This window comes from Peromyscus leucopus, chromosome 23 (assembly GCF_004664715.2).
Source record: "Peromyscus leucopus breed LL Stock chromosome 23, UCI_PerLeu_2.1, whole genome shotgun sequence".
Classification (NCBI taxonomy): Eukaryota; Metazoa; Chordata; class Mammalia; order Rodentia; family Cricetidae; genus Peromyscus; species Peromyscus leucopus.
Genome location: NC_051082.1, coordinates 31,081,299 through 31,101,734, shown reverse-complemented (window position 1 = coordinate 31,101,734; position 20,436 = coordinate 31,081,299). Strand labels below are relative to the sequence as shown.

At 47.0% G+C, this 20,436-nt stretch overlaps 1 protein-coding gene across 2 annotated transcripts in view; it reads right to left on the bottom strand.

Annotated features, from left to right (window-relative positions):
- Positions 1 to 13,185: 13,185 nt before the first annotated feature.
- LOC114699131 (protein POLR1D-like) overlaps positions 13,186 to 20,436 on the bottom strand; it is a 35,550-nt gene continuing 28,299 nt past the window's right edge. For both annotated transcript variants that reach the window (XM_028878040.2, XM_028878039.2), the window contains one exon: positions 13,186 to 13,791. In XM_028878040.2, coding sequence (XP_028733873.1) covers positions 13,521 to 13,791 — 271 coding nt within the window. In that variant the 3' untranslated portion in view covers positions 13,186 to 13,520. The remainder of the gene's footprint in view (positions 13,792 to 20,436) is intronic.

Here is a 20,436-nt window from a genome sequence, read left to right as displayed (position 1 = left end):
CATGAGCTCCACTGTGCCTTCCCCAACGCAACGGAGCCAAACTTCTGAAGCTGGGAGCCTAAGAGGCCTCTGTTCTCCCTTGAGTGGTTCAAGTAGGCATTTTTCCATAGCATCGAGAAAAATAATGAGTCCACAGGCCAAAGTGAGAGAGAGAGAGGGCCCAGGTTCAATTCCTAACACTCCCATGATGACTCACAACCATCTGTAACTTGAGCACCAGGGGATCTGGTGTCCTCTCTTGGTCCCCATGAACACTGCATGCACACAGTACACCTACACACAGAAAAACATTCGTGCACATGAAATAAATAATAGCACTGACATGAATATTTACATCAGCAATATTTCCTTTCTTAAAAAAAAATCCAGATGTGATGCCACATAGTTATATTCTTAGCTGGAGAGGAAGAGACAGGTGGATCTCCAGGGCTTACCAGCCAGTCTAACCAAATTAGCAAGCTCTGGGATGGTGAGAGATCCTGTCCTGAGGAAGGACTCACAAGATTGGCCTTTATGCATACATGCAAATGTTCTCTCTCTCTCTCTCTCTCTCTCTCTCTCTCTCTCTCTCTCTTTCTCTCTCTTTCTCTCTCTCTCTCTCTCTCTCTCTTTCTCTCTCTCTCTCTCTCTCTCTCTCTCTCTCTCTCTCTCTCTCTCTCTCTCTCTCTCACACACACACACACACACCTTTTATGAGGTTGAATTCATGATCATGATCCCCTTACAGTGAGTTAGCAAGGCTGAGCTAAACTATCTAGCCAGTCTTTGTATGCAAAGCTGAATGTCATTGACAAGGAAAGGGAAGCCTGAGCAAAGGCACTGTCAACCTAGAACTTTTCACAGCAGTTATGTGTGGGACTGGAGTGCTCCATTGATGGCTCTTAACAGAAACCATTATTTCCAGCAAATGATAATTCATTCCCTTTCCTCATCATCCTTTCTACACACAAACATTTTCCAAAGAGGTATCAGGGGGGGAAAACATTTTTAAATCTAATTTGGGGAGCAAGTGAGGTAGCTCAGCAGTAAAGAACACTTACTGCTCTTTACAGGAGACCTGCATCCAGCTCCCAGCTCCCACAGGGTGGTTCCCACCCACTGTAACTCCAGTTCCAGGGGAGCTGATGCCCTCTTCTGGCCTCTGTGAGTACTGCATGCAGGCATTGCACATAAACATACACAGGCACTCAGTAGACAAAATATAAACAACTTAAAAAAATCAAAATGTTGCTGGGCGCAGTGGTACACGCCTTTAATCCCATCACTCAGGAGTCGGAGGCAGGCAGATCTCTGAGTTCAAGGCCAGTCTGGTCTATTTAGTGAGCTCTGGGTCAGCCAGTCCTACACAGTGAGATCTTGTCTCAATTTATATATAATTTTTAAGTGACAAAGTTTATCATCTATTTTCAGCCTTCAGAATATATGTTCTTCTCAGACATACAACACTGGCGATCTTTACTTCAAGAATCCTCTTTTGTACCCACAGATCCCCAATATCCCAACTGTGGTGTGATTGCTGTCCTAGGTTAGAGACCAGAGGGGGCCTAACTGACCAGGAACAACCACATGAATGGAGAGGCAAATCAAATCCAGAGGGACTTAAGTCTATGTTCTTTCTATAGTTTAAATATTAAGGGGTCTGGAGAGATGGCTCAACAGTTAAGAGCACTGGATATTCACCCAGAGGACCTGGGTTGGAGTCCCAGCATCCACATGGCGGCTCACAACTGTCTGACTCCAGTCCCAGGAGAGCTGACGCCCTCTTCTGGCCTCCATGAGCACAGCATGCACATAATTCACAGAATACATGCAGGCAAAACACTCATGCACATAAAATAAAGATGAAGAGGAAAACTTAGATAGATCGCTTGGTCGGCGTGCTTAAGGCCCTGGTTCTCTCTAGAGCTTTCAAGAGATAATGAAACCACAGCAGTGCAGCAGTTACAAATACCGTCTTGAGGAAAATCACAAGCCAGGAATAACATCTTCAGGCTTGTGGTTTGGTTTTACACAGTGTTTCAGAACCATCCAGTTGTGCTTTGGACACATGCTCATCCAGATTCCTGACCTCTCTCATGTATTAAGCAGCTAAGGGTTGTGCCGAAGTAGCTGTTCGGTCTCTCCTATTTACAACAGCCAGCCCCGTGCGGCCATTATTGAGTTGACCATGTAGTGAAGTCATTTGAATGACTGCTGTAAAATGGGATTTAAGAGGGAAGTGAACAGGAGGGGGAGAGTAAGTTTGGGGATTTCTTCAAAGCTCTAAAGACTTGGGCCCAGTTGCTCTGACACAATCACCTGACATGGGAAGAGTTCATGAATTTTCTTTGAAAAAAAAAGAAAAACTTCCTTCTAAATCAAGGGTCTGTGGTCAAAGTAAACACGTGGTTGAAGACCATGCTTGAGAAACTGCCTAGCACCAGTGTGGAGGCATCGACCCAGCAAGGAGCTGGAACGCAGATGCCATAAGTGGTGTGTTGGAAACATCCGTTTCTCCGGGCCAGGATCCAGATTCCTCGCCAGGGATGTCCTGCACCTTAGGCCCTTTGTGAGTGTCCGGGAAAAGGTAGTTATTAGGAGCTACCCAAAATGAACGAAATAAGAAATACCAGGGACTAACTTGGAGACACATACACAACACTGATTCTGTTTGCTGAGCGAGACACAGCCCCCTCCTGCTACATTATTCCATTGATGGAAAACATTTACATCTCCTTTGTCAGCCAGCTTTCTACAGCAATTTTATAACCACAAGGCAGCTCTCTATTTGGCTGTTCTGTTCCCTGAGAAGTGTTGCTGAGGGGGTAGGCAGGCGCATGTTTTCATTCCACAGCCAAAAAGTTGTTGTTGTTTTAAACTTTAGTCTATCATACATCAAACCTGTCAAGCCTTTTCATTAGAGTTCATGGTTTTTAAGTTCATTGTAAATAACTCAAATTGATTTTTCAAAAGAGGGCAGAATGCTTTGCCCTGATGTTGTGCATTACAAACTGTTATAATATTCATTGTCAAATGGGCTTTCTCAAGTGGATTTCTCAAGAGAGGAAAAGGGGATTTAAATAAATAAAAATACTTTGAGATTTAAATCAGCGTTTTGTGGGCTGACTTTTTTTCTTTCTAAGTCTAGAAGTTTTTGTTCCGTTACCAAGAACAACAAAACCAGCGCAGAACCGCAGAGATGGCTCAGCAGCTGGGAGTGCGCTCTGCTCCTGCCGAGGACCAGGATTTCATTCCCGGCACCCACATGGTGGCTCACAACTGTCTGTAGCTCTGGTTCTAGGGGATCCAACGCCCTCTTCTGGCCTCCTAGGGCACTAGGCATGCGTGTGGTGTACATACACATGCGCAGGCAAACACATAAAAATAAATCTTTAAGAGCTTGGTGGCAATGCTTATCAAGAGATAGGCAGCCGGGCAGCGGTGACACACGCCTTTAATCCCAGCACACCGGAGGCAGAGCCAGGCGGATCTCTGTGAGTTCAAGGCCAGTCTGGTCTACAGAGCGAGATCCAGGAGGGGCACCAAAACAACACAGAGAACCCCTGTCTCGAAAAACCAAAAGAAAAAAATAATAAAAGAGATGGGCACTGAATTCCTCTGACACCTGTAAGAGTCACTTGGTTGGAGAGGGTTGGAAGTGGCTTTCATCTGCATAAGAAGAGCTGTAGGTTTGCCATTAACTGGGAAGCCATTTTCAAAGTAATCAATAGCTTGCATGTCCTTTGCCATTTCTCTGAACAGGGTCATTGCAGCTCGCCACTTTGCGTCAGATACTATTCACTTCTGGATGCATGGTGACAGGGAGGAAGAGCTTCTCAGCACTGTGAGAGCTGGTGAATGCCGGGGATGGGCAGTGCCTCTGTCTCCCTAGAAAAACGTCGGGAACGTCTGGAAAAACCTCTAGTGTGAAATAGAAGCAAGCCACAGACAGCCTCAGGCCACAGGGATGAGCTTCTCCAGTCTGTAGCAACTGGTGTTTCCTGGTCCCTGGCTGCTTTGTTTCCAAGCTTGGGATTCAATGGCACAGGAATAAAGTCCGGTAACTGACTCTCTGTTTCTCCTTGGATCCCAGACTCCTCTGGGAGTGGGACCTTTAAGAGGCGTGGTCTAGTCTGGAGGGAAGCCTTGGGGGTGTGACTAAGAAGGCAGTCCTGGCAGACACACTTTGGTACTTCTTGTTAGACTCTGAGTTTCTCAACCTTCCTAACGCTGCGACCCTTTAATACAGTTCCTCATGTTAGTGACCCCCCAACCATAAAATTATTTCCTTGCTACTTCATGACTGTGATTTGCTACTGTTATGAATGATAATGTAAATATCTGCATTTCCCGTTGGTCTTTTTGTGGTTGGTTATTGAAAGCAGCGGGGGGGGGGGGGGGGGGGGGGGCGGGGGGGCCACAGGTGGCTGGTGCTCCTTTAAAAAAAAAAAAGGAGCAAGAGGGGCGGAGCTCTCAGCCAAAATGTGAGCTAAACTTGGTTTGCAAAGCTAGCTGCCTCCAGGGTTTTGTAATTACACAAATCCAACTTGACTTTTATTGTTTATTCATTTGGGTTTGAGACAAGGTTTCTCTGTGTATCTCTGGCTGTCCTAGAACTAGCTCTGTAGACCAGGCTGACCTCAGACCTCAGAGACCCCATAGAGATCCGCCTGCCTCTGCTTCCTGAGTGATGGGATTAAAGGCGTGTGCCACTTGACTTTTAATCTGCTTTGCAAAATTAAAGTTTGCAATGGGTTTGCTGATATTAGGGCCCAGCTGACTTGAAACTGCAGTAGTGGTTACAGGATTGTGTGTATTGGTGATGGGAATAAAAGGCCTTAAGAGCCCTAGAAATTTTTAGACCATGTGGGCCCAGTGTGAATTTACAGAATTCCAGAAATGGCAGCTACCGGATATCCAGCGACCACAGATTAGCAATAAACACGACTATGATGTGATTCACTGTATAACTATTTCTGGTAAAATACCACTTTTGTGTAAATATGCCTTTGGAACTAAGAGTGAAAACCTTCACCTGGAGAGAATGAAGTGTGTTGAATCTGCCTGTGGCTCCCAGCACCTTCTTTAATTCCCCATTCCCCGGTGATTCTCTTCCCCAGGCTACAGAGCTCAGACCTGACAATTGGTCGAGGCTTGGAGAACATATTACACACCTTAAGAGGCCAGATACTCTTGATGGAGGAAGGCGGTCTCCTCCTAGCGCTTGCCCAAAGGAAAATGCAGCCATTCATCAAAACAGCTGTGCTAGGAGAGAGGCAGCCAGGTTTCCTCCAATAGCATCCACTTTAGGAGCTGAGCATGATGGTGGTAGTGGTGGCGGCATGATCTCAGCTTTCCTCAGCTTGCCTCTCCTGGCATGGAACCATCTCCTATGAGCCAGGGAAGGGTGATGAAGGAGTTCATGGGTGCCAAGATGTAGGGAGAGCTTCCTTCCCACCAGTGGGGACTGGATGGGATTAAGGGCACACAACTTCTTGGACATATTTGCCTGCAACAGTCTTAGCTTAAGGTAGCTGGAGATAGGATGAGGAATGCTGTGCCCTGCCCCATTAGCTGAGCAGAGGCATTGTTTAGGATGCTCAGCTTGGGGTCATGGTATGAGAAGGGAAGTGGCAGATGCATTAGTGGATGTGTATAAGGAACAGAGGTGTGCACAGACCCTGCCATTTAGACAATGTGGCGAAGATACAGGCATCGAGTATGAGTCAGCTAAAGTGTGCTTGACAGTGTACATCTAGAGACCACGAATCAGTTAATAATGGCTGACAGGATGTCCAAGGAAACCCCAAGGTAAACAGCGATGTAATCTGTTATAGAACTGTTCTGACAGAATGCCACTTTTATATGGGTTTTGTCTAAGTATGGCCTTGAGTTCAGAAGCCTTTGCTTTCGCCAGCCCACTGTGTCTGCCTGTCTGTAGGTCTGCCAGCCCACCACCTTACGACGTGTGTGTGTGTGTGTGTGTGTGTGTGTGTGTGTGTGTGTGTGGTCTATGCCTGTGTGTGTGTGTGTGTGTTGTCTATGCCTGTGTGTGTATGTGTGTGTTGTCTATGCCTGTGTGTGTATGTGTGTGTTGTCTATGCCTGTGTGTGTGTGTGTGTGTTGTCTATGCCTGTGTGTGTGTGTGTGTGTTGTCTATGCCTGTGTGTGTGTGTGTGTTGTCTATGCCTGTGTATGTGTGTGTGTGTGTGTGTTGTCTATGCCTGTGTGTGTGTGTGTGTGTGTTGTCTATGCCTGTGTGTGTATGTGTGTGTTGTCTATGCCTGTGTGTGTATGTGTGTGTGTTGTCTATGCCTGTGTGTGTGTGTGTGTGTGTGTTGTCTATGCCTGTGTGTGTGTGTGTGTGTGTGTGTGTTGTCTATGCCTGTGTGTGTGTGTGTGTGTGTGTGTTGTCTATGCCTGTGTGTGTGTGTGTGTGTGTGTGTGTTGTCTATGCCTGTGTGTGTGTGTGTGTGTTGTCTATGCCTGTGTGTGTGTGTGTGTGTTGTCTATGCCTGTGTGTGTGTGTGTGTTGTCTATGCCTGTGTGTGTGTGTGTTGTCTATGCCTGTGTGTGTGTGTTGTCTATGCCTGTGTGTGTGTGTGTTGTCTATGCCTGTGTGTGTATGTGTGTGTTGTCTATGCCTGTGTGTGTGTATGTGTGTGTTGTCTATGCCTGTGTGTGTGTGTTGTCTATGCCTGTGTGTGTGTGTTGTCTATGCCTGCGTGCCAGCTGGCATCATAGGCAGTCAATAAGGTATGTTACATCTACCTGTGGCTCTGAGTATGTTTTTTAATTTCCCAGCCCTTAAAACACCCCATCCCGGCGGGTGATGGTGGCGCACACCTTTAATCCCAGCACTCGGGAGGCAGAGCCAGGCGGATCTCTGTGAGTTCGAGGCCAGCCTGGGCTACAGAGTCAGATCCAGAACAGGCACCAAAACTACAAAGAGAAACCCTGCTTCAAACAATAACAACAACAACAAAAACCCCACCCCATCCCTGGCCTCAGAGCTGGGACTCCGCAGCATGCTCTCAGCCCAAGGCCGTGGGTACATACTGCAGAGGTTAAAATGGCAGACAGAAATCCTCCTGATTCTGTTCAGCTTTCTACAAGGCTTTAGTGGAAGCATAGGAAAAGGGTATTTTGAAGGTACTCACAGCCGTGAGCATCCCTCCTGGGCCTGCTTTCTCTGCATCTCACAGGTCTTAGTGTGTTCCTGCTGCCACCCAACTCGCCTTCCGTCACTGGTGGCCTCTTCCGCATCATCCGGTCGGTCTCTTGACGAGGCTTTCTCCTGTGTCTCTCATTTCTAAACGTTCGATCTGCATTTTCAGCATTTCCTTTCATTGAGTTCCTGTTTCATATCCTGTGTCACTTTCTCATTTCGGTCGGCTGTTTATTTACATTCTCTGTGGATTGCAACTTTATTTGTATCCCACTTTGACTTCACTGGACAATCTTATCACTATTCTTTTACAATTCCTCTAGAATTTAATCTTAAAAATACTTTTTTAAAGCCGGGCAGTGGTGGCGCACGCCTTTAATCCCAGCACTCGGGAGGCAGAACCAGGCAGATCTCTGTGAGTTCAAGGCCAGCCTGGGCTACCAAGTGAGTCCCAGGAAAAGGCGCAAAGCTACACAGAGAAACCCTGTCTCGAAAAACAAAAAAAAAAAAAAAAAACTTTTTTAGACCAGGCATAGTGGCATATGCCTTTAATCCCAGTGCTCTGGAGGCAGAAGCACAAGGATCTCTGTGAGTTTGAGGCTACACTGGTCTACAGAGTGAGTTCCAGGACAGCCAGGGCTACACAGTGAAACCCTGTCTTGAAAAACCAAAATATATATATATTAGATTTTTTTTTATTTGTAAAAATGTTTTACTTGTATGTCTAGGTACCATATGCCAGGTGCCCATGGAGCCCGGGAATGGCACCAGATCCCCTGGGACTGGTTGAATGCAGCGGAGCTGTTGGAGCCGCACCGGAGCTACACCCGGAGCCACACCCGGAGCCACACCGGGAAGCACCTCCCCAGTGACCTTGAGGTCCCCGCCTCTGGGGCGTGGCCACCGGGGACCCTGAAAACCTGGGATGCAGGTATGCTGGCCCCTCTTGGCTAACTCATGGTTCTGGATGCGGAGATCTTGGACCAAGCCATTCAGTGTGGGACATAGTTCAGCTTTCCTGGACCCTATGATGAGTCTCCGTGGTTGTAAATTCCTTTGATCATTAAATAGACTCCATGTATTTATCCCATGAGTTGAGAGTCGCCATGTGGGTGCTGGGAACTGAACCCAGGTCCTCTAAAAAGAGCAGCCAGTGCTCTTAACTGCTGAGCCATCTCTCCAGTCCCCTAATTCACACTTTTTGGGAGATATTACTGTGGAACGAATATTGGGAAGCAGAACTGCACTGATTTTTCATGTTAATTTATTATTACTGTGTGTGCGCCTGAGTGGTATGTGTGTGTGTGTGTGTGTGTGTGTGTGTGTGTGTGTGTGTGTCCCTTTTTGTGTATATGTGCACCACGTGTGTGTAGTGCCTCTGGAGACACAAGAGGGCATCAGATTCTCCCCAAACTGGAGTTACAGGCAGTTGTGAGCTGCCTGATAAGAGCGCTGAGAATCAAACCCAGGCTTTCAGCCTCTAAGCCAGTGGTTCTCAACCTGTGGGTTGCAACCTCTTTGGGGGTCGAGCGACTCTTTCACAGGGGTCACATGTCAGATATCCTGCACATCAGATATTTACATTATGATTCATAACAATGGCAAAATTACAGTTAGGAAGTAGAAGTGAAAATAATTTTACGGTTGGGGTCACCACAACATGAGGAACCGTCTTAAAGGGTTGCAGCGTTAGGAAGGTTGAGAACCCCTGCTCTAAGCCATCTGTCTAGCCTTACACTAAACTTTTTTTTAGGGTCTCTCCATGTAGGCCCAGCTGCCCTGGAACTCACTATTTAGACTCGCCTGGCCTCAAATTCACAGAGATCCACCTGCCTTCTGAGTGCTGGGACTAAAGGAGTATGCCACCACCCCTGGCTCCCACAGGAAACTCCCGAAAAGTTCTGGTAGCTACTTAGTTCTAAGCCAATAGTGCTGGAAGATGCTATAGTAAATTGCATATGGAGAAGCACGTCAACTGCAAATCAAGAGTTTAAATTACTCTATTCTGATCTATTACTAAGTTTTATTGAGTTATTACGGCACTTAGCTAGACCCTCCAGAATCATGTGATATGGAGTGCAGAAGGGATGTACCTTGGCCGGTAGGGCACCTAGATGCATAGAGCTCTCTGCACTGTGTAAACCAGGTGTGGGGGTGCATGTCTGTAACCCCAGCACTCAGCAAGTGGAGGCAGGAGGATTATAATTCAAGATCTTCATTAACTACAAACGTTGAGACCAGTCTGGTACGTATGAGACCCTGTCTATTAAAAGAGTACCAAGAATTTGCCTTTTCAAATCTTCTATTACAACTTTGTCTTCTTTTTGTCTCCTAAGAAATAAAAACAATGTGTAATTTTTGTAACAAAGTACCTTTTAAAAAGTATGAAAAACAAAAACAAAGCAATCCCAAGACTACAGTGCCTCTCTGTGGCTCTCCTCAGTACTTTCTCTCCCATGTCACAAGGGCTCAGGCAGCTGTTCTTGGAGCTCAGATTCTTGAGCCGTGAAACCCCATCACTTGGGGCCTTTTGTGTACAGAGGCTGGGGGATGTGGAGGACTAAAGATGGGCACATGAGCAAAGACATTTTGCTTTAAAAATTCTTCACAGGGTGACGAATCCTGTGTTGACAACTGTAATTTTCTTTCTGTATTTTGGTGAGCTTGTCTTTCTGTTTCTGCCGTGCTGATGACATGTTGTTTGTCTTAAGACATGGTCTCACTCTGCAGCCAGGCTGACCTGGAACTTAAAATGTGTCTCCGCCTGACCTCAAAATCTCATGGTAATTCTCCTGCCTCAGTCTCCCAAGTCCTGAGATTTCTTGTATGAGTCACCACACTCAGCTCTGACATCCTTTATCCTTATTTATTTATTTTTTCTGAATGTACTGTATTTTCCTTTGTTTTTCATATCTCTTCACCAGTGATTTAAAGTGGTTTGGATTTTAGCCACTGTGTTAACCAGACTTTTTATCTCAGTTTCAGAGTTCAGTTCATTATGGAGGGAGGATAAGGTGGGGCAGAGTTTGCCTCATGGGAGCCAGAAAGCTGAAAGGAAATACCTGTACCCACAGCATTCTTTTCCCACTTTTTGTTTTTTGAGACAGGGTTTCTCTGTGTCTCCCTGACTGTCCTGGAACTCACTCTGTAGACCAGGCTGGCCTTGAACTCAGAGATCTGCCTGCCTCTGCCTCCCGAGTGCTGGGAATGAAGGCCCAGGCCCTGCCCTCACCATCGCTGCCGCCGCCACCTTTCCCCGTTTTTATTCTATCCAGGTCTGTAACCTGCAGGCTGGTTCAGGGACAGGCTTCCCCTTTTAGTCAACTCTTTCTGGAAACATCCTCACACACAGGCCAGAGGTAAGTATTGATCATCTCCCAGATGCTTCTCAAGCCAATCACTTTAACAATCCAGTTTGATGACCAACAAGTTTACCTTGTGTCCACTCGACACCAATCTCCTTTGATCATAGATTTTAGTTCTGTCCTCCAAAAGGCTCACAAACACAAAATACACACAGCACCCCTCCAAGAGCCTCCATGGTCTTAACAGTCCCAACAGTGTTAGCAAGTTCTGAGTCTCCTCTGAGACTGAGGCTAATTCTTGGATGTGGTATAATATTTAAATAGGAGAGAGAGAGAGAGAGAGAGAGAGAGAGAGAGAGAGAGAGAGAGAGAGAGAGAGAATGAGAATAAATGGGAAGGCCTTTCTGTGGGCTTTCTCCTTCCCTCTTGTACTGCCTTCCTGTCTGGGTCCTCAGCTACAGGATGGTGACGCAGCCCACGTCAATGGTGGACCTGCTCCCTCCATCACCTCTGGGAACGCCCTCACAGGTGTGCGCGCGCACGCGCGCACACACACACACACACTCACACACACTCTCTCACACACACACACTCACACACTCACTCACACTCACACACGCTCACTCACACACACTCTTTCACACACATACTCACACACACTCACACACTCACTCACACACACACTCACTCTCTCTCACACACATACTCACACACACACACACACACACTCACGGGCGTGCTCCGTTCACCTCCTAGACGCCTCCTCTCAGTCTACCGAGTTGACAGTCAGGATTGTCCATCACGTGTGTCTTGCTGTGCCTTCTCCGTGTCTGTGTTTCTTAGAGTCTGTGGTGCCTTTTGTGTTTGTCCATTCACGGTTTTTATTATTTGTTTTGAGACAGTATCTCACTTGTAGCCCAGGGAAGATCTAGAACTCACTATGTAGTCCAGGCTGGCCATGAACTTACAACAATCCTGCCTCATTTGCCCAAGTGCTAGAATTATAAGGATGAGCCATCCATTTGGCTTAGATTTTGTTATATTTGGAAAACTTTGTCAATATTTCTGCAAATCTTTTTCTCAACTTATCCCTATCTCTAGAGACACCAACTGTGAGTGTATTTGGTCATCTGAATTTGCCCCAGTGCTCACTGGTCATTTCTTTCAGTCCAGTTATTTCTTTCTGTAGTTTATGCAGAAGATTATGTATTGCTATGTCATTTTAATACAAAGTTTCATCTGCCATTAATCCCCATTTAATATGTCTCAGATGTTATTGTTATGTCTTTTGGTAATATTTAGGAGATGAACATATTTGAGTCATCAGATCAGAATTTGTTAATTGAAAGTTTTGAGTTTTAAGAGATTTAAAAAATTACCTTTTAATTACTTTATTTTGCATGTGTATGTACATAGAGGTCAGTGTGTGTGTGTATGTGGAGGTCACAGGCTAGCTTGCAAGAGTTGGCTCTCTTTTTGTGTAGTTTCTAGGGATTGAACTCAGGTCATCAGGCTTGGTGGCCAGCACCTTTACCCACTGAGTCACCTCACTGGACTGAAGATATGTTTTTTGTTTTGTTTTGTTTTTTAAATGAAAATGAGAGACTCCATAGCCATTTACTGGACAGTTCACTAATATGGAAGGCGGGAATCCCTGGCAGTGTGTGTGTGGGGGACCCCAAATGTTCAGGAGGAAGCAAATGTTGTTCTGAACAAGTAGCACATGCTTTAAATACGGCAGACTCACAGCCTGACCTCTGGGCGGTGGTGAACTAGTTCATGCGGCACTAACAGGCGCTTGCTCTTTCATGCCTGGTTCTCCGAGTGAGCCCTGGCTGACTGACCGATGAAGATGAATGGACTGGACTGCACATGCTAGAGGCGGGCCAGAGTCTTGCCGCTGTTCCTTGTAAATTGGTCTTGTATAGTCCAGGCCCAGCGACCACCATCTTCAGGAGTTCAGCTGTGCCTGAGATCAGCACAGTCAGGCTTGCTATCTGCTGGTAAAATAATCGTATTTTTAACTATTGAGGGTTCTTTGAAAAGAACCATCCAAACCATAAATATCTAAATGTAAGTACAGAAAAATGGCCTGATCTAAGGTACGAGTTTGAGAATGGAACAGCCATTCTCTCACCCTTGGCAAAGCTGACCCGCAGCATCAAGTCCAAAGCTGTGTGACGGCTCCTCACCCCGTCAGTCACTAGAAAACACACAGTGTGGCCAGTTTTATCAGGATGACACTGGTCAAACTGTGACCTTAGCCTCTGACATCTAAACGAGGAAGCACAGCGTTTCTAAGTATTTTATTTTGTTTTGAGAAATTCTGGGAAATGGCCACAGAGGTGCAGCACACCTGGGAAATGGCCACAGAGGTGCAGCACATCTGGGAAATGGCCACAGAGGTGCAGCACACCTGGGAAATGGCCAGAGAGGTGCAGCACACCTGGGAAATGGCCACAGAGGTGCAGCACATCTGGGAAATGGCCACAGAGGTGCAGCACACCTGGGAAATGGCCACAGAGGTGCAGCACACCTGGGAAATGGCCACAGAGGTGCAGCACATCTGGGAAATGGTCACAGAGGTGCAGCACATCTGGGAAATGGCCACAGAGGTGCAGCACACCTGGGAAATGGCCACAGAGGTGCAGCACATCTGGGAAATGGCCACAGAGGTGCAGCACACCTGGGAAATGGCCACAGAGGTGCAGCACATCAAAGAACTGGGACTGGTTTTCAACAACCTGAAAACTTTAATTTCTAGAACGGCTTGTTTCGAAGCTAACTTGCAAACAAGACGGGATAGAAACATGGATGTGCATGGCAACGCTATGTCCGCTGACTCTCGCCAGGACACCTTCAGGACAAGGGAGGGAAGGTTTGTTTGGTAAAGGTTTTTTTGTTTTTGTTTTTTCCTGTTAACAACAACAACAACAACACAACAGCAGCCACCTTAGGATGATGGCAAAGGACCCCCTGGAGAGTCATTCTCGGGGGTCAGAGCCCTGCCACCGCCCTGTCCTCACTGACCCAGTGCAGGCACAGTACTGCGCTGCCCTGGGCTCCACTCATCGCCTGCTGGCTCGGGAGTCGCACTTGTCCCGGGAGGAGCGCTTCCTCGGCGGCGAGTAGCCCACGGCGCCCCGGGCCGAGTGCAGGCCGCGCTTGGAGGAGTGGCTTCTGTGCTTCTTGGAGCTGGTCTCCTTCTGGTCCTGGCTGTGGCCGGGTTCCTTGCTGCCCTCTTTTTGTTCATGGTCTTGCTCTTTATGGGAGGGCAATGTGTTCTTAATTGTGTTAATTAGGAATCTTTTATTTGTACCAGCAAGAGGACACTTCATCCTGTGGAAGAAAAGAGAGGAAACATCATAAACAAGCGTTCAATTCCCTCCCAAGCTGACCCACTATCCAGATCAGTACAAAAGAATTCAGCTCCCACAGAACCACGCTCCAGAGCTGGTCCAGCTTCCCCTGCCATGCAGCGCTGGGCCCGGAGGACTGCCGTGAGTCTGAGGCCAGCCCGCGGCATGCAACAATTCAAGTACAGGTTGGTCAGGATGGTACAGCAGGACCCTGGAAAGATGGTGCAATGGCCATGTGTCTGAACGTCACAGTGTCACCTCGGGAGACTACAGACACCACCACAGCCTGGCTAGGGCAGAATCGGGGAAAACCCGCCACAGTCTAGGTGGCTAGTGACCAGCAGCCAGGGAAGCACACCCTCCCAGCCTCCTGGCTGAACTGAACTGGGATCACCTCCTCTTGTCTATCCCCTGGCATGCCGGCCGCCTAGACTACTACAAGCAGCAAGTCCAAATGGATCTGGCAAACTGCATGTCTGCATGGAGACTGGGCAAGAGAAGCTTTGCTTTGCAGTAATCAACCATTCCCCGTAGTGCTGGGGAAGCAGCTGAGCAGTGTGTAAGAGGCCCCGGCTCAACTCCCAGCACAGAAAGGAAAAAGCTGATGTTTGCATAAAAGGCAGCATCATAACATAAATGCTTTCCTCTGTTTCCAGACGACGCCAGCCCCTTCGGGAAAGCACCCAGCATTTACCTTAGAACAACCATGTTTCGAGACTACAGTCTGCTGCTCCAGGGACCCTTCAACGGTTGGTCCTGCCCTCCAGCGTCAGACTGGAGGACACTGGGCTGCAGAGAAGCAGACGTGCATGTGGCCAGAACAAGATGGCTTTGCAGACCAGGAAGCTAGGCAAGCACAAATGTGTGTTTGCTGAAACGCACCCAAGGCCGTGCCCAGCACCAAATGCTCCCTTTCTGTACAAAATAAAATGGCGTCCTGCTCACACTTCTCTAGCTCAGCAGCCTGTCTGGCCCCTGCTCAAGTTCCTATGATTGTTCTTATGAAATGTCAAAATTGAACAATCCCACCCAAGTTCTATTTAAAAATTTTAAAACCATTCTGAGTAAATAAAGCCTTTCTATGAACTTCGAAAAACAAACCACGGTTTACAAGTGAGTAGCTTAGTTAAATGCTGTTCACCTCCTCTCAGACAAGTCTCTTGCTGGCTGCACCTCGCCAATTAGGCTAAGCTGGCTGGCCAGTAAAGCTCCATCTCGACCTCCCCTGCGATCACAAGCACCCATTTCCAAACTCAGCATTTTTTCATGGGTTCTGGGGCTCGAACTCAGGTCCTCATGCTTTCAAGTCAAGGAGCTTGTCCATCTGAGTTTGTCCATCCCCTAGCCCTGAAACGTCTTTTAATAGTTACTTTATTTTTAAAAGTCTTAGAGACTTATTTTTCACGTGTATACTGTCTGCTTGTACGTCTGTGCACCGTGTGTGCTTGGTACCTGACAGGCCAGAGGAGGGCATCAGATCCCCTGAACTGGAGTTAGAGTTGTGAATTAGCTGCTGTGTAGGTGCTGGGAACCGAACCCAGGTCCTCTGGGAGAACAGCCATGCTCTTAACCACTGAGCCATCTCCAACCCTCCATTAGACAAGGATCCTTGTTGTGTGATTGCTACTTTGACTGCGTTCGGACGCTCTGAGACTGCCAGTAAAGTTTGCTTTGGATCAGAGGGTGGAGGGCCAGAGCTACCAGCTGACCAAAATTAGCCGTAGAGGTTTTGGAGGACTGAGGACAGAAACACAGGAAGTAGTAGTAGGGCGGAGCTTAGAGAGAATTGGTCTTTTGGGATTGAAAAATGAGAGGAAGAGGAGATTACTTGGTGGCTTCTCTGCTGCTTCTCTAATCATTTAGGTTCCTACCCCAATATCTGACTTGTTTTGTTTTTCTTTTGATTTTTCGAGACAGGGTTTCTCTGTGTAGCTTTGCGCCTTTCCTGGAACTCACTTGGTAGCCCAGGCTGGCCTCGAACTCACAGAGATCCGCCTGGCTCTGCCTCCCGAGTGCTGGGATTAAAGGCGTGCGCCACCACTGCCAGGCAGACTCCCGAGTTTTTATTGATAAAGAATAATTAGATAAATGTGTCAGATCCTAACAAAGCATCTTATTTGATGTTCCTCAAATCTATTAATTCACAGGATCTTTCTTTTTCTTGTAATCCATTTGTTAAAGGCACCGCTTCCTTGACCTGTAAAATCCTACATCTTGGATGCTGTGATTACAACCTTTAGAAATGGATCAGACCCTGGCTCAGCATCTTGACCAGGGTGTCTTATGTGTGTGTATGTTCTTTTTATTATAGTTTTTTTGTGAAGAATCACCCATGTGAGGACTATGGCTGTGACTCTGTAGAAGAGAGCTTGCCTACCAGTGTGTCAGGCCAAACACAGGCTCTATCCCCAGCACCCTAAAATATAATCATGGGCTGGAGAGATGGCTCAGAGGTTAAGAGCACTGGCTGCTCTTCCAGAGTTCCTGAGTTCAATTCCCAGCAACCACATGGTGGCTCACAACCATCTGTAATGAGATCTGGTGCCCTCTTCTGGCCTGCAGGGATACATGCAGACAGAACACTGTATACATAATAAATAAATAAATCTTTAAAAAAAAAATCACTAATACAGTTGGATATGTCACAACCCAACATTCAGCAGAAAGTGACCCTTCTCCCCATCAACTTGACACAAGCTAGAGGGAACTGCAATAGAGAAAAGGCCTCCCTCCACAGGCAAGACTGGCCTGTAGGACATTTTCTTGACTGATGGCTGATGTGGGAGGGCCCAGTGCACTGGGCCACTCCTGGGCTGGTAGTCCTGGGTTCTATAAGAAAGTAGGCTAGGTGGATGGTGGCGGTGCAGGCCTTTAATTCCAGCACTTGGAGCCAGAGCCAGGTGAGTCTCTGTGAGTTTGAGGCTAGTCTGGTCTACAGGACAGGCTCCAAAACTACATAGAGAAACCCTGTCTCAAAAAACAAAAAACAAACAAAAAAAGCAGGCTGAGCAAGCCAGTAAGCAGCACCCCTCCATGACTTCTGCATCTGCTCCTGCCCTGTTTTCCCACAGTGATAGGATTGTGACCTGAGAGTTGTAAGATGAAATAAACCTTTTCCTCCCCAAGTTGCTTTTGATCATGGTTTTATCACAGCATTAGAAACCTAAGCTAGTGTTCCATCACTTCTCACGTGACGGATTCAGCAGCCACTGAGGGTCTCTGCATGGACACAATCAAATCCTGGAGTTTGCACGTTTTTGCCGTCCTGGGAAATCAGACACAGAACTTTGCGTACACTAGGCAAGTGCTTAACAACCGAGCCAAGTCCCCAGCCCCCTTTTTTAAAGATGTGCGTGACGGCGTCATCTGTACACAGCTTACCTCTTTTTAAAAGATGGATTTTATGTGTACCAGTGTCTGCCTGCCTATGTGTATGTGCACCATGACCAAGCCTGGTGCCTATTAGACCAGAAGAGGGTGCCAAGATGCCCCCTCCTCCCATAAATGGCATTTCAGGTGGTTGTGAGCCACCACGTGGGTGCTGGGAACCCAGGTCTGGAAGAACAACAGTGCTCCTAACCACTAATCCTTCTCTCCAGTCCTCAAGTTTATCTACTAAAGTGACCAGTTTTCTGGGCTTTGACAAAGACACAGTCAAGATACAGAACATTCTGTGAGTTCTTCTCTAGCCCTCTATCTCCCAACAACTGGTGATGTTCCTAGTTTGGGATCTCTATAAAGCCAAATAGATGGAACCATACACTATCATGTTCTGTGTCTGGATTCTTCATAACACTCCTGAGATTCATCCGGGCAGTTTATCTCAACCATGCTGTTTCTCCACACCGTTGGGCAGTGTGGGTCTAAGGGTACAACCACAACTTGTTTATCCATGTGTGAGGTGATGGCCATTTGGACTCTTTCCAGTTTGGGGCTTGGGATGGTTTGAATCACAATGGCCTCCAAGGGGAGTGGCACTATTAAGAGGTGTGGTCTTGTTGGAGGAAGAGTGTCACTGTGGCAGGAGGCTTTGAGGTCTCTTTTGCTCATGATTTTCTCAGTGTGACAGTCAACTTCCTGTTGCCTGCAAGATGTAGGATACTTGGCTGTTTCTCCAGCACCACGTCTGCCTGCACACCACCATGCTCCCCACCATGATGATAATGGACTGAACCTGTGATATTTCTTACAACCTGCCTTAGGGTTATTATTGGTATGATAAACCACCATAAGCAAATGTAAGTTGGAGAGGGAAGGGTTATTTTGGCTTACACTTCCACATGACAGTTCATCATCAAAGGATATCAAGACAGGAACCTGGAGGCAGTAGTTGATATAGAGGCTATGGAGGGGTGCTGCTTACTGGCTTGTTTTTCATGGCTTGCTCAGCCTGCTTTCTTATGGAACCCTGGACCACCAGCCCAAGGATGGCACCGCCCACAATGGGCTGGACCCTCCTCTGTTGATCATTAATTAAGAAAATGCCTTACAGGCTTGCCTACAGCCTATTCTTCTAGAGGCATTTTCCCAATTGAGGTTCCCTCCCTCTGCTCTGATGATTCTAGCTTGTGTCAAGTTGACATAAAACCAGCCAGCACACAGCCTTAAGGGTTTCAACATGTCTTGGGTGATTCAATCATTATTATTTCATATTTTTGATCAAATTATTCCATCTTTGACTTCAAACTGGTTCCAGAGATTTCCAACCTGATATTAGTCTCTGACAGTTTCTTTGCTTTCTGGCATGACAAGATTTTCCAGACCTTACAGCGTTTGTTCCCGTGGAGTAGGAGTTTGGCTTGACCGAAAGGGAGGGCGGTCTTTGCCTTCAGCTTCTGGAAACTAATCTACATCATACGTGATAGAAATGTCTTTGTTGAGGGTGGAGCTGGCTGCACCTTCCAGTCTTAGAGCAGGGCTGGTCACACAAGAGAGATCAACTATGTTGACATAAGGTGAGAGCTTTAGGTCATGTGATACGGGTCAACCTGGAAACTAAAAATCAACCACGTCCTCAACCAGTCAACCATGTAAACACTCAGTCAACCATGTAATCAATCAATCAATCACACCTCCACAAGGGGCCACAATAAACACTCTGCACACCAGGATTCATGGCTCTTCCTTGACTGGCATCATTCCAGTCCTCTGCAGCCCTGGGGTAGGCAGCATGTTCTGACTCCATAGAGGAGGGGCAGAGAGGCTTCTGGTTTTGAACCCTCCCAGATCCCCTGCTTCGGGCCTCTTATCCTGCCTTAATTTAATCTGTATCCCTTCCTGTAACAACCTGAAGCCACAAGTGTACCAGATTCTAGCAACTCTGTAAGTTCTAGTGAACCGCCGAAGCCTGAGGGCACTTTGGGAATCTTGGTGTGAGAAATGAAGGCTATCTTGCCAGACTGTGGCCTCCGGCCCTACAGGCTGGCTTATCCTGAGCAAGGCTGCAGATGTGCAAGCAATGGGTCCTTAGGAACCCTGTCTCCTTTTAGTGAGAAACAGTACTTTGATAACAGGCTGGCACCAGAGCTCACTGCTAAAGGCTGGGCAGTCAGCATTTCTAGGGGTCTCAGAACTAAACAAGTGTTATCTGAAAAATAATGCAATACAACTTCCTGTGAATAGTTCCAATGCTAATTTAGGATGGGAGATAAAGTTGCTACTTCTCTGGCTTTGACCTTGAACTGTACCTTACTGCATCCTGTTTTCAGGACACCCATATTCTCACCAGAGCTCAGAGTAGGGCAGCGCCCCACCACTCTCAACGGATAGACGCGGAGCCACTGATGCCCAGGGTGCTAGAAATACAGTCAGATTTTAGATCACTTGAAATACTTCCTTTCTTTGTGCCTCGGGCTAAGATACCCACTCAATGGTATATTCAGGGCTATTTGCTTGATTTTGCTTGATTTTTAGGAGTTAGGAATTTTTTCTTTATTTTGATTTAATTTAGCCTATATTTTATGAAAAGTATGTGCATGTTTCTAAAAGTTACAAAACAAAGGGCTGGAATGTAGCTCAGTTGGCAGAGCACTTGCCTAGCTGGCTTATATAAAGCCCTGGGTTTGAGCCCCAGAAACACATGCCTGTAATGTTAACACTTAGGAGGTAGAGGCAGTAGGGTCAGAATTTTAAAATCAAGGTGGTGGAGGGACAGCTCAGGAGTTAAGAGCACACACTGTGCTTGTAGAGAAGACCACGGTTTGATTGCCAGCACCCACACAAGGCCGCTTACAACAGCCTATAACTGCAGCCCCAAGGGTTGGTCAGAGGGCACCTGCACACATGTGCATGCATTCACACAACTGAAAAAAAATAAGCCTTAAAAAAATTCAAAGTCATTCTTGGCTCCTTGGGGAGCTTACAGGTAGCCTGAGATACAAGAGACCCTGTCTCAAAAACAAAACAAAGGGTGGAGAGATGGCTCAGTGGTTAGGGCCACTGGCTGCTCTTGCAGGAGAACTGGAGTTCTATTCCCAGAACCCACACAACTGCCCATAACCCCAGTGCTAGGGGATCTGACACCCTCTTCTGGCCTCCCTGGGCATCAGGCATTTACATGTGGTGCACAGACATACATGAAGGCAAAACACCCACACCTATAAAATAAGAACAGGCAGAAAGGAAA